This window comes from Psilocybe cubensis, chromosome 12 (assembly GCF_017499595.1).
Source record: "Psilocybe cubensis strain MGC-MH-2018 chromosome 12, whole genome shotgun sequence".
NCBI lineage: Eukaryota > Fungi > Basidiomycota > Agaricomycetes > Agaricales > Agrocybaceae > Psilocybe > Psilocybe cubensis.
Window position 1 is genome coordinate 1,556,687 of NC_063010.1, and position 14,761 is coordinate 1,571,447.

A 14,761-nucleotide genomic window follows, 5' to 3' on the forward strand; every position below is an offset into this window, starting at 1 on the left:
GGCGAGTGGTGGTTGGCGTGAGGTTAGTTTGTTTCTTCTGTTGTTTGATAGCGTTGACTTAATTTCTTCGTAGCCTCGGACGACGACCGACATGATGCCGCAAACACCTTGATTGCGATACTTGAACACGTTTCGTTCCTTGAATTCGATGCATTGCTCTTGCTTATTAGTTATGTGATAGCATCGAAGTTTGGTTGGGATATGGATGGGCACTCCTCGGGAAAGGGCACCTTCAGTGAGTCTTGTACAATCCTTGACATTCAAATTTATGATATGCAACGTTTCCAGCATTCCTCGAAATACTCGAGTTATCTTCGGCCTGTCATGTATTGGAAAGATCGTGACTAGTAAGTTAACTTGCCCTTTATCATGACCGTCTAATTTTTTTTGTAGGGCTCGCAGTTTAAATTCACCTATAGGCCCTCCGCAATAAATGCACACTGGCAGCATATCAGCGACAATTATTCAGTCATAACCTAACAATGGAGCCGTCTGGAGTGAATCCGATCTTGGGGCACCTGTGCTCATTTCAGATGTGAGTCCGCCTTGAGTATCTTTACTAAGCCTTATTGCCTAATTTCTGTTCCCTAGGTTTTTTTTCTCCTTTTTCGTTTTCGTTTTCGCGTTTAGCTTCATTTTTTTCTTTTGGTTTTGCTCTCAAAGTAGTTATAGGTTATGTGTCAGGTCTTTGCGTCGAAAGATCTCTTCTCTGGTGAGTGAGGCCTATTCCTGCTTTAATTCGTTGCCTCACTATCTTATCCTAGGTGTTCAGGACTTGTACCCTCATGCCAAATCACTAAATCCTTGGTCTCGTCATCACAAGAACACTCAAGGCTTGGGGGTCATTATATCTGCCATAAAAGTCGCCGAATGCATACAATCGCCCATCATCAAGTGATATTCAACATAAATATTAAAGCACGCCATCGCCCCCGATGCCACACTCATAGAGCGCCTCGAGCTCAGAGTTTTGTCGAACACCCGAGCCTCAAGAGATCTGATGTGTTGGACCTCATTTTTCTATGTAAGTCGTCCCTCTAGTTTCGTCACAGTGTGAATGCTAAGTTTGTTAGATTCTCCGTTTTTCTCTTTTTTGTTTAGATAGTTATTCTCTAACTTCCCCCGCCGCCGTCCGTGATCTAAAAACACAATAGCGGATACTAGCCTCAATGAAATTTGCCACTCACCTCGCTCGATGTATTGACAACGCTATGTTTCCATTGCCTCATACTTTTTAACCTTCAGTTCTGTCCTATAACGGGCATTTTTCATTCTTTTCAGAGACATTCCATGCCTCGTAGATTAGATTGCGTTGCTGTATCGTCCAATAGGACGCGTTTTGGGATGTAAATGCCATGCATACTTAATTCTGGAAAAAAATTGACGCAAAGTGCATTAAGTGGTCGGAAATTTCCGCAGTATCGGGCCGAGAATACGCTACCGAGTGATCCAGCCACCAACTCCGGAGTCGCAGAGCACGAACCTTGGAACTTGGAAGTCAACCTAGGGTCAGACGGGCGTCACAAGCGCTGCGTTGACAAGGACTCAGACTACGATCAACACGACCATGCAGATCCCATTTGTATCCGGGGTGCTTGCTCTGTTACTCAGCGCCCATGGTCTGCGCAGGAAGTCACTCTCGCCCAGCGGCGCGTTCGCCGCACTCGTCGTAGGCTTTCTAATGATGGCGGGCGGGACCAGCGTGTTTGGTGTTGCGCTGATTGGATTCTATTTGGTGGGCAGCCGTGCTACCAAGTGTGAGTGGGACAGGTGCAATCGGATGTGGAAGGATATGATCTAATTCGAGGCGGGACAACGTTCTTTCTTTCTTTCTTTCTTTCAATGCAGATGGCAAGAATAGGAAGGCCAAGTTGGAAGAGGGGTATCAGGAGGGAGGGTACCGGTCGGGGTGGCAGGTGCTGTGTAACAGCGCATCGGCGCTTGTTGCTGCGATTGTGTGGAATGCGGCGATGGATCCGAGGAGTGTGCAGGCGGCGGTGACGCGTACGCTGCTTGGACTTGATATGGGTGGAACGGTGTTGGGATTGAGGGGGCCCGTGGTGTATGGCCGATCGAGTGGAGGGTGGTGTCCGACTGAGAGGACGGTGGCGGATGGATGGAGTCGTGCGTTGGTGTTTGCTGCGCTTGGGTGAGTGATTCAACGTGTTAGTGCTCTGCGATCCGAGTTCATTGGATTCGGTATAGACATTTCGCGTGCTGTCTGGGGGACACACTCGCCTCGGAGCTGGGTATACTCTCACCTTCACCTCCACGGTTGATCACGACGCTGAAGACGGTGCCACCTGGCACGAACGGCGCGATGTCGGTGGGCGGAACAGTCGCGTCTATCGCGGGCGGAGGGATCGTCGGCGCGTTGATGGGTGCTGCGCTGGTTCTGGAAAATGGCCAGTGCGGGCGCGGCGCGGTATTTGAATTGGTCGCGTGGGGGATGTGTGGGGGAGGCATCGGAAGCCTGGTGCGCTCCAGATCTTTTTTTTTTTTTTTGTTTTTTAATTTATTCAACTTATGGCGCCTAGGTGGACTCGTTCCTTGGAGCGACGGTGCAGCAGACGCGGTACTCGACAAAGAGCAAGGTTGTGCTGCAGGACGCGAGCAAGGCGGACGGGCGGGTCATCAGCGGGCTCAATATTTTGACGAATAATCAGGTATGTATCGATGTCTGCTGGAGCATCCCAGTCGCTTGATTTGGATTACTTTTTGCAGGTAAATCTCGCGTCGAGTGTGTTTTGCGCGGTAATGGCGGCCTGGTTGGCTGCGAGGGTGTGATGTCATTTGTGCGTTTTTTTGGTACAGATAGCGTGGCATTTGGTAGGATAGTGCCCGATATAGATGACTGATCGTGCTTTTTCTTCATACCCCTCTCCCGCATTCGAAGTAAAGCGCATGACACTCTACGGGGGAGGACGCAAACGAGGTCAGCAGCATCTGCATCATCATCATCATCAAGACAAACGGCCCCTCGTCTTCGGGTTTGGTGGCGGGTACGCTTCACCGTTTCTCCCTCGTATGGGACACCCATGTCTATGCGCACTTAGAATCACTGGCTCGTCAAATGTAAACCTCTGTATTCGACCTCTTCATGCCGGCGACGCTTCTACGTGAACAAGATCATTGTATCTTACTATTCCGAAAATCGTGCATTCCTGCTTCTCGGTTCATCACCCTTCATACATCTTTGTTTACGCGTATCAAGAAATAAGCGCACTCAATTCAAATGGTTATTATACTGGATTTACACCGAGTTCAGGTACGTTTCGATGTTCTGGTGGATGTTAATCATTTCATTATGATCCTTCGAATGTGCACTGCCTCCCCGCTTTCTCAACGGAGATTGGATGTTTTGTGTGGGCTCACTTCGTATCATAGAGTCGAATGACGCTGTAATTTTCAATGGAAGACTCCTCTCGTCCACTTCATCTAGTGTTGCAGTTGCCTCAGCCAAATAGTCAACGTAAATTGTGAAGACTCGCATCGAACGCGTAGCTTACACTATGTATTGCTCCGCCTAGTCTTGAGCCGCCGCCAACTTCAGTTAGGAGAGCAAGGCCTTAGCGAACGAAATTTCTAGACGTTTCTAATTCGCCTTTCGGAGGAAGAGAGAAGAGTTAATGGAACTTGTCGTTTTCCGCTGGTGACGGCCTTGCATTGCTGAACGGTTCCAGTTTCTTCCAGTTTCAAGTGCTGTGGGTCGCTTGAAGGTCTGTTGAGTCTGAGGTTGATGTGGAATATTCAGTGTGCTTTAATTCGAATTCATGCTGATGCATAGTGATGCTCACTGGATTTGGGGTGTTCCCGACCATTCCCCTATCAACTACACAGATCCATTCTAACCTACTTTCCCAGCTTTATGAATAACATGGTCGAGAATTTTCCTCTGAGGGGCGGATCATCGTCTCGGAATGCTTAGCTTGGTTTTACTGGGCGCTTATTTCAAACCCCACGCGAACTATTTGATTTGGTGGTGTGGATGTGGCTATGCGACTATGTAATGCGATCGATCTTTGGATTTTCTCTGTTCTTGTGTTTGTGGATAGGGTTTTGGAGAGATCTGAGAGAGAGGGAGGGTGCTTTTATTTGGGTAAGAAATTGCTTGTGATGAGGTGTAGATGTTAGGGGCGATATGTTTGTTCATTGTTGAAGAGGAATAACTTCTTGGCTTGATTCGTGGTGCATGTAATGATTTCAAAGGTTAGAGCTTGAATAAGCGTTCTGAGTAGGGTTGTTCTTTCCTGTCCTCGCTTTGGCATTGAAGCTTGACGGTCGGAATTTGAACTTGATATTCAGGCTTCCTTGATGCAATTGCGGCATGCACTGCTGTCGTCCAGAAACGGTCTGCTGCTCAAAACCTTGCAAACTGAACCGAGTGTTGATATGTATGTCCAAATATTCAATCTCAACTCACTGCGTTTGCGTTTCTTTCTGGTGACTTTGACGTACAGTTCGTCCTTCTCGCGGTCGTGAGTAGCTCACATTGCACCTAGTTCCAAACACCGTGCGTCCTCTTGAAGATTTATTGGTGGATCCACGCAGACTTCTACACGCTTTGATTTTGATGATTGGAATCGAATCTCGCAGTCATCCGGTGCAACGCTGTGATTCTTCTGCTTGCGAGCTGGGCTAACTATATGCTCGGCTTTTGATTAGACCCACAGGTTATCATCGAGTGTGGATTTCAATTGACTTCCCACTCCTAGTCCCCACCTTCCCCTTCCCACGACGACCATTCCAATCTTCCGCTTCAAAGTTGGCGTTGAAGATCGAATCCCAAGCTCCATCCGGCGGCCTTCGACCAGTCTCGGCTCTGAATTTCGATCTTGAGCTGTGGGGCTACCTGAAAGTTGGCAAAATGTATGTTGACTTTACCTAGCTGTGAGGTTGAGATGTGAGTTCATCATCTTGGCTGAACTGAATGGAACGTGCATCAGTGTGTATCAAATCTGTGTGTTACGTGGCTTTTTCATAATAGCTTTGACTTTGGATTCAATCGAAACGATTGGAAATTGAAGGATTGGTTTAGATGTGACGTCATTTATGTTTTTGTGCAGATAGGGCAGGATTTGGCAGGATAGTGCCCGATATGGATACCTCCTGACCGTGGACTTTGCGAGTTGTCGGCTGTTCTCTCCTCTTCATACCCCTCTCTCATGTCCGAAGCAAAGCGCGACGTACACAACCCCCTGCTCTTCGAGTGTGCATGGGAGGTTGCAAACAAGGTCGGCGGCATCTACACTGTTATCAAGACGAAGGTCCCCGTCACCGTCTCAGAGTATGGCGACAGATACTGCCTCATCGGCCCTCTTTCGTACAAAACTGCCCCAATGGAGGTCGAGGCAGAGGAACCCACCGACGAGCACCTCGCAGCTACCCTCGAGTCGATGCGTGCGCAGGGCATCAAGGCCCTGTATGGCCGCTGGCTGATCGAGGGCAACCCCCATGTGCTCCTGTTCGACACCGGCAGCGCCTACTCCCGCCTCGACGAGTGGAAGGGCGACCTTTGGAACCTAGCGGGGATCCCGAGTCCCCCCAACGACCACGAGACGAACGAGACGATTGTTTTTGGTTATCTGGTAGCTTGGTTCCTCGGTGATGTCAGTCTTCCCACCCTATTGGCTGGTTTCTTTGCCCACCCCCTCACTCACTCACGTCATTGATTGGCATTTTTTTTTTCAGTACGTTTCCCGTCAGTTAACTACAGCTGTTATTGCCCACTTCCACGAGTGGCAGGCTGGCCTCGCTATTCCCCTCTGTCGCAAGCGACACATCGACGTCACGACTGTCTTCACTACACATGCTACACTGCTCGGCCGCTATCTCTGCGCAGGCTCCGTCGACTTCTACAACAATCTGCAGTACTTCGACGTCGACCACGAGGCAGGGAAGCGCGGAATTTATCACCGATATTGCATCGAACGCTCCGCGACCCATTGCGCCGATGTTTTCACGACTGTTTCTCATATCACCGCCTACGAAAGCGAACATCTACTAAAGAGGAAACCCGACGGCGTCCTCCCCAATGGGCTCAACGTCGTCAAGTTCCAGGCAATCCACGAGTTCCAAAATTTGCATGCGACGAGCAAAGCCAAGATCAATGAATTTATTAGGGGGCATTTCTATGGACATTACGATTTCAATCTCGACAATACGCTATATGTGAGTCCACCCCCCCGATTTGGCGAGTACGGTCTGAGTTCTGATGTTTGAGACATTTGATGTGTAGATGTTTACCGCCGGAAGATACGAATACAGGAACAAAGGAGTGGATATGTTCATTGAGTCTCTTGCTCGTGCGTTTTCGAGATCCCCCCCTCCCCCTACTCTTTTGAACTGACGATGCGCAGGCTTGAATTTCCAGCTGCAAAAGGCAGGATCGGATGTCACTGTCGTTGCCTTCATCATTATGCCCGCCGCTACCCACTCATATACCATCGAGGCGCTGAAAGGCCAGGCAGTGACGAAACAGCTCCGCGATACTGTCACTGAAATCCAAAATCGCATCGGCGCTCGACTATTCGACCACGCCGCGCGTTTCCATGGGTAATCAAATTCACTTTTCCGAGGTGTTCCTACTCTAACGAAATCGAATGTTTTAGGGAGGAAAAGTTCATGCCTACGCCAGAAGAATTGCTTTCCGAAGAGGACCAGGTACTCCTAAAACGACGCATATTCGCGTTGAAGCGCAACTCACTGCCTCCGATCGTTACTCACAACATGGCCGACGACGCCAACGACCCGATTCTCAACCAAATCCGCCGGGTCAAGCTATTCAACGACAGCCACGACCGCGTCAAAATCATCTTCCACCCCGATTTCCTCAACAGCAACAACCCGATCCTTGGTCTCGATTACGAAGAGTTTGTGCGAGGGTGCCATTTGGGTGTGTTCCCGAGTTACTACGAGCCATGGGGGTACACGCCCGCGGAGTGCACGGTGGTACGTTTTCTCTGATCTCGCATATCCGTTTCTCCGTCTGATTAGTTTGGTAGATGGGTATCCCGTCAATCACGACGAACCTGTCCGGCTTCGGGTGCTTCATGCAAGACCTGATCGAGCACCCCGAAGATGAAGGATGTTATATTATCGACCGGCGCATGCAATCCGTCGAAGACTCGGTTAACCAGCTAACGGGCCACATGCTCGCTTTCGCGCAAAAGACGCGTCGCCAGCGGATTAACCAGCGTAACCGCGTGGAGCGCCTCAGCCCGTTGCTGGATTGGAAGAACCTCGGGATCGAGTATAGCAAGGCGCGGCAGCTGGCGCTGAGGAGAGCGTATCCGGACGCGTTTTACAGCTCGGAGGTGGATGGGGAGGGCGAGGAGGGATATGCGGATGGATTTGGCGAGGCGGATTACTTCGGGGGCGGGGTGGAGCGGATGAAGCCTGGGAGTATGCCGGCAAGTCCGCGGTTGAGAGGGATGGCGACGCCCGGGGATATGGGCACGTTGACTGAGGAGGTGAGTAGCGCTTTGCTTATTTTTTGTGTTTTTTTTGGGGAAGGTGATTGATATGTTGTGGAATGAATTAGATGCAAGGCTTGAATACGAGCGACTACCGCGGACATACCTGGCCGGGAACGCACGTTGACGAGGACGACTCGTATCCTTTGTACGTCCTCAACCTGTCATTGTCCTTCCATTTCATGAATTGCTGACTTCTTCTATGTTCGCTGCTCTTGTAACAGCCCGCTAGTCATGAAAGTCCGCTCGCGCTCCGGATCGGTGATGAGCGGTGCGAGCACACCCGGTGGTGGAGCTTTCCGTAGCCTCAGCGAGGGTGATCTGAAAAAGGCGGACGCGGCGCTCAGCCAGGTCAACGGGCACACGAACGGCCACGGCAAGTAATCATCTATTAGAAAGGGGTCCGCAATCTGGGATGAGCGTGCGTCGTACGAGATTGATTTTGACGGCTATATGGGGAGGATGGTGACAATTTTGTACATGCAGTAACTTTTAACGAGTTGGTGAACTAGTTATCGAGTGCGAGTTGCGATCACGACTCGCCCCCTCCCGCGGGCTTTCTATTGGACTTGTTTGCTTCTTCTTTTACTTGTTTTTATTGTATATATCTTTTTTTTTACTGTTGTTTGTTCCATCCCGTTCTGTTGCTTCACAGGTTCTGAATGGCCGTTGGCAATCAATTCATGTTTGTTACTCTTTAGCATAGAGGTAATGAGGTTCATCAGGAAAAGAGGCGATGAGTAGAATACATATAATACTACACGGCGGGACCTAAGACTGTGTCAAATCGGAGTCAACCATGTAGAAAATCAAGACCCTAGAGAGGGGAAATAAACTCAGTTCTATATGATAGAGACTCGATTACGTGACAATGTACCTAGAGAGGGGAAATAAACTGTACGGTACATTAGGTAGTGAATAAGATGTGAAAGTGAAGACATGCATACCTCAGTTCTATATGATAGAGACTGAGGTTCTGCATCGAAGTGGGTCGGTACTATATACCTCCCCATTGTACAAAGAGTTATTCTACGTAGACGAGTATAAAGGTGGTTGTTTAGGAATGAGGGGAAAAATGATAAAGGTGGTGTGACGTCATCGGGGTAGATCGTTGGTTATCAACACTCCTCCTCAACGAGGTAGCGCGATGTTATGAAGGAAATAGATATAAGTGTATAATGGAGAAAATATAGGAGTGAAAAATTTATACTACGCCTATGAGAGTTCTGAAACGGGTGAATTTTGTCCTGTCGAAGCCTTTTGTGAATAAGTCGGCTATGTTGTTTGATGTGTGCACATAAGCCAGGGTGACTGCTTTTTCTTCGACCTTTTCGCGGAGATAGTGGTAGTGTATGTCGATGTGTTTTGCCTTTGAATGATTTGAGGGGTCCTCGGATAGGCTGATGGCGCCGTTGTTGTCGCACATGATGGTAGTTTCGTCTTGTGGTGATAATGAAATTTCTGTGAGTAGTGTTTGAAGCCAGACTGCTTCCTTTGAAGCCTCAAACGCTGCTGTATATTCGGCCTCTGTGGATGACGTAGCCAATGTCTTCTGTTTCTTTGAACTCCACGAAATGAGACCTGATCCGAGTGAAAACGCGTAGCCGCCAACACTCCTCCTCGTGTCCAAGCAGTTAGCCCAGTCAGAGTCAGTAAAACCCATTAGTTTGATATCGTATTTGCCACCCAGTGTGAGTTTGAGGTCTCTGGTGCCTTTGAGGTAGCATACAACTCGAATAGCGGCGTTCCAGTGGGCATAAGAGTACAAGTCTAGGTATTGGGATAGCTATTGGACCGCATATGAAATGTCGGGGCGCATTCCTACTGCAAGGTAGAGTAGGCAGCCGACTAGTGAACGATAAGGCAGTTTTGAAATCTGTGTCTTCTCCTCTGCATTAATGTCTTTGGGGTCAGGACGTCTAAGTTTCAGACCGGGATCAAATGGTATGCTGAGGGGATATGAATCACTTTGTCCGAATTGCTGGATGATACGGTCGATGAGGGCGGTTTGAGAGAGAGAAATGGTATGTTCGGTATGATTTCGAGATACTGCAATTCCAATGCAGTGTTTTGGTTCGCCCAAATCTGAGATAGTCCATTTCGTCCTCATTTGTGCTTTGAAGTGATCATTGGCACTGGGAGGATCCGCAATCGAGAAGAAGTCGTTGACATGTACACCGGTGATGACAGTACCGTGTTGATCGTGTCGAAAATATATACACGACTCACTTTTTAGTTGTACAAATCCCCAAGATTTCATCGCCTCGTTTAGCGTCTTGTTCCATATCCGCCCTGCCTGCTTCATACCATACAGCCCTCGCTCAATTACCCACACATAATCCTCTTTTCCCTCTTCCACACATCCCTCCGGTTGCTCCATGTATTGCACCTCGTCTTCAGGCAGTATTCCGTGAAGAAAAGCGGTTTTTATGTCAATTTGTTGTGCATCCCATCCCTTGACAGCGGCGATATGGAAAAGGAGTCGCCAGGTAGAGGTTCTAGCAGTTGGTGACGTTGTTTTAGTGTAGTCTTGTCCGTAAATTTATTTATAGCCCTTGAAGACAATGCGCACTTTGAAGTGGACTGTAACTCCATGTTCGTTTTGCTTTCGAGTGAATATTGGACGTCCCTTTTGGATTCTGGATCCTATCGGGACTTGAGAGCGTGGAATCAGGCGGAAAACTTTCATGTCCTTCAGCGATCTGACTTCATCGCGAAAAGCGGCTTCCCATTTGTCGGCGTCTGGTGACTGTTTTGCCTTGGCATAGTTCTTGGGCTCGTCTTCATCACCAAGAGTTCGCGGGTCAATGCTGCTTGTTTCCGCAATTGCGGATAGAACCCGTTCGACAAGATGGTCTGTAATACCGACCGCGGCAATATTGTTTGACGCCTGGGCCAACGTTTCCTTAATCTCCGCCACCGCCTCTTTCTCAACCACCTGGGGATCATTTCGCTTCTCCTCCTCAACAACATCCACCAGCGTCCTCTTCTTCTCCTCTCTCCTCCTCTTCAACTCATCCAGGTATTCCCTCCGCCTTTCCGCAGACTCTCGAACCTCTTCTAATGCTCTTTCCAATCTTGATCGTTTCTCGGCGTCATCGCCATTTGCATGAGCGATCCGGGATGATGTACGCCTCTGATCCGCTGGTTTGATGTCAGGGTTGCGATAGATAGGCGCTGGTGCGTCAGGGACAGGTTGAATGTTGTGTTGTTGTTTTGGCGGAGTCAGCACATCTTCCTCTGGTGGAGCGCCTGTTAGAAATTTCTCTATGTCTTCGTTGAGGTTATTGGATTCCAGTGTCGACGAAGCAAGGATTTCAGGAAGGGTTGTGGGTAAGGTTGGAGATGGGTTATCAGTGATGGATCGCGAGTGGCCCTCGTGACTTTCGAGGAAGCGAACGTGGTAAGAGGAAATAACTCTTTTAGTTGTAGAATGATAGCACCGATATGCTTTAGCGTTAGGCTCGTATCCAATCAGTACACATTCGATTGAGCAAGCATAAATTTTTGGATTGGACTTTACTGGTTGGATAAGGACAAAGGCCCAACATCCAATTTCCCGCATGTAAGAGTAGTCTGGCGCCCGTTTGTATAATATTTGGTATGGCGTAACAGAATCAATAGATCGGGTGATTGTCCTATTTTGTAGGTGGATCCCTGTGAGATAGAATTTGTCCCAGAGTGACGGTGGACAGCCCGTGTAGATGCGCATTGTGCGGGCTTTGTTCATGATTGTACAATGGAGCCGTTCCACACGTCCGTTGTGGGCAGAAGTATATGGGGCAGTGAATACAACTCGAGTTCCACGCGATCGTATCCACACTAAGAACTTCTTAGTTTTCAGCTCGCCATTGTCGATATAGTAGGTCCCAACGTGTTTCCCAAATTCACATTCTTGGGCAATCTCCCATGCAATTAGGTTATTGTCTGCAGCCCCCTTATCGGGTAGAGGGATACCCCATGTAAAACTCACAGTCATCCATAATGTCCATTACATATTCATTGCCGCTCTTAGATTTTACATCGTGTTTACCACTTAAGTCTGCCAGAACTTTATCCAATATTTCCGTAGCTCTATGTCCTTCCCCTTCCTCACGCTTCTTTGGAACAGGTATTTTTGTCTGTTTGCCAAGTATGCATGAGTCGCATTTCTTAGGAAGTGCATCGGGTAGGGACATACCTTCTACCAGACCCTTTCGTGCCATGTCAACGAGAGTTTGGTAATTGGGATGGCCGAGACGGCGATGCCATGTTTCCAAATCTGGTTCATGCGATGCAACAAATATATGGTCGGCTTCGGGTTTGTAGAGATTGAGGGAATATAAATTGGAGTTAAGAAGTGTTCCGGTAGCAATGGTGGCGCCTGTTAACTTTGATTGGATTATACATCCTTCATCGTCAAAGGCAGAGCGGGTTTTAGAATGGCGGGCCAGCTTGCTCACGGATATGAGACAAGCGGCTGACTGCGGAATGTAAAGTACATCCTTCAGCTGAATGGATATGTCATTTGGGAGCCGTAACGAGATATTGCCTACACCGTGGGCATTGATGGATGAGCCGCCAACACCTTTGACGGATCTCAAAGAAATGGGACGTAGAGTTTTGAAGTCAGTGACTTCTGGGGATATGTGGGTACTGGCACCCGAATCGAGGTAAAAGGGGAGTTCCTCTATGTTCTTTATTGGAGTAGAATCTGGTGTATTAAGTGGGGAAGTGGTGATTTTTGCCGTATTGAAGACGCGTGAGTGAGCATTCCAGTCGAGGCTTGTCGTTGGTGTGTCTATTTCGGTAAGCTCCTCGACCTTTGCCATCCACCCTTCATACTCAATAGACTCCTCCTCAGCCAGGTGATCCGTCGCACGTTGCTCGAGTTGGACAAATTGTTCAGGAGTGATGGATGCGAGCCCTGCAAATTCAGTTGTATTGGGTGTTGCATTGGGTGGAGAGGGATCGACCTGGATGGTAAAGAGAGCCTTGCCAGATGCATCCTTAAACGAATATGTAGGCGGTTTTGAAGAAGCGTTCGTACGAGACGAGGTCTGACCATTTTTCTCGGCACGCGCAGCGCGAACCTCAGCTATGGTCTTTCCTTTCATCCTGCCATTCGGTCCCTTGATACACCATTTGATTGTATGCCCCGAACGCGCACAGTTCGAGCAAGTAATGGCGGATTTCCCTTTTCCCTTTGTCTGGGCAGCAAGTGCGAGGGGGCTATCTGCTAAGGTGTTGCGCTGTTCTGCGCCGAGTATCAATTGGACCTCGCGTTCAAGAACTAGGACAATATCCTCGTATTGGTAAGGATGTTTCTTTGTGGCGGACTGCATCTGAGTTTGTATAAGGAGACGCGTGTGGTCATGGCCGTCGTCGAGAGCGTGGAGAATCGCAATGACGGTGAGTACATCTTCGGTAACACCCCCAGGAATCTGGAACGCGCGTTTGATCTGCTCGCGGATTTCGCGCGCCTTCTCCACCATCGTGCTATCTCGTGGAATCCGAGAGGTGAGCACCTTCTGAATCAAAGACACTTGTTTGATGGGGCCCTCGTCTAGATGGTACTTCTCCAGGGTCTCCCAGCACTCGAGTGCGGTCTCCAAGTGATCGATTTTCTTGCGTTCGAAGTCGACGCAGTAGCGGCAAATATAACTCTTGGCAACTTGGTCATTGTATACCCAGTTACGATGGGCGATGGGGTACACAGAGGGATCGGGGGACTTGCAAAGCTTGCGATTGATATGGACACCAAAGCCGTGGATGGTTAAGTCGTCCTTTATGGTGCGACTCCACGTTTTCCAGTTCCCAACGTTCTTGTCAAGTGGGTCACCTTTGTATGTGGCCGTGATGTGTTTTTCAGACACAAAAGGCCTGGTAGCATCGTTGGGGTCAATAGTGGGAGTTGTGCCATCACCCATGGTAGTAGGAAGTGTATAGGATAGTTAGAGTAGCCTTATGAAGAGGAATGGGAGTCCGCAGCCAGTAATATGCGGGGAGTATTCCAATGAAAGGGATCAAAAGGCGCGCTGATAAGGGCGCGCTGATAAGATTAGATCGTAATAGGGTCAAGATTCGTGCCACTTTAGTTGTGACAAGAAAGGCCTATAACCTGTAGAAAATCAAGACCCTAGAGAGGGGAAATAAACTCAGTTCTATATGACAGAGACTCAATTACGTGACAATGTACCTAGAGAGGGGAAATAAACTGTACGGTACATTAGGTAGTGAATAAGATGTGAAAGTGAAAACATGCATACCTCAGTTCTATATGATAGAGACTGAGGTTCTGCATCGAAGTGGGTCGGTACTATATACCTCCCCATTGTACAAAGAGTTATTCTACGTAGACGAGTATAAAGGTGGTTGTTTAGGAATGAGGGGAAAAATGATAAAGGTGGTGTGACGTCATCGGGGTAGATCGTTGGTTATCAACAAACCAGACTGCTGCCAGTCGAAGTCTACGTTATGCGGTTGACCGGAGTTTGTCACCGATTATTCTATATTTCTAAACTTGGGTATTACAAAAAATAACATATGAAATTTCTGAAGTCTGATTGAAACTGTGTTATAGCTATTTTCATATCGATAGACCTATTCCCTAAATTTAGACATATACGGACAACGAATTTTATTAAGCGGAACATAAAATTTGAAGATGGCAAAATCACGGAAACTTGCAAAATCGTCAAAGAGTATTCACAAAAAGTTGAGCTATGAGAACTAACATCAATACCACCACATTAGCAGCACCCCTAAAGCCATTCCCTTCTCAAACTGAAAGGTATGTCAACACTTTGCTGCCAGATTGTACCATAGTTTGACATAAACTCAACATTGGAGCATTCCTTATGTAACTTGGTTATGCAAAAATTCAAGGCCTGTTCTAGTCTATATAAGAGATATCTCAGTGTTCAGATGGTAGAACGACTAATATTGAGAGTAATACCTATATGAGAAATATCTACAGTAATGCAAGAAGAATGATGAGTGTGGTAATACATGAATACAAGCCAATAAAACATACCTCAGTGTTCAGATGGTAGAATAACTGAGGGATGTAAAAAAGGATGAATGAGTAATCTAGGTGGGCAAGGAAATATATAGAGGCAAACAGGAACAGGGATTGACACATAGTTAGAAAGATACATGTGACACTATGAGCACAAGGAATTCCAACAGCCCCCCTTAGCAAGCAGCAAGCCCAAGTCGCTCTACGTGACCTTGAAAGACAATTTGGGCAAGAAGCTTGGTGAAAATGTTGGCAGTATTTAGAACACTGGGTGTGTGCAGAATGG

The 14,761-nt window shown here is 48.0% G+C and overlaps 2 protein-coding genes across 2 annotated transcripts; both read left to right on the top strand.

The window, feature by feature from the left end:
• Positions 1-1,567: 1,567 nt before the first annotated feature.
• Positions 1,568-2,787, top strand: JR316_0012486 (Transmembrane protein 19; the record flags this gene model as incomplete). Its single annotated transcript, XM_047898111.1, has 5 exons — positions 1,568-1,757; positions 1,849-2,149; positions 2,206-2,476; positions 2,538-2,666; positions 2,725-2,787. The coding sequence occupies 5 exons, from the start codon at positions 1,568-1,570 to the stop codon at positions 2,785-2,787; spliced, it is 954 nt and encodes a 317-aa protein (XP_047743000.1).
• A 2,378-nt stretch (positions 2,788-5,165) lies between these two features.
• JR316_0012487 (glycogen synthase) lies at positions 5,166-7,859 on the top strand (the record flags this gene model as incomplete). The annotated part of the gene is made up of 8 exons (XM_047898112.1): positions 5,166-5,609; positions 5,692-6,171; positions 6,239-6,305; positions 6,360-6,555; positions 6,612-6,951; positions 7,005-7,472; positions 7,544-7,623; positions 7,700-7,859. The coding sequence occupies 8 exons, from the start codon at positions 5,166-5,168 to the stop codon at positions 7,857-7,859; spliced, it is 2,235 nt and encodes a 744-aa protein (XP_047743001.1).
• Positions 7,860-14,761: the final 6,902 nt, after the last annotated feature.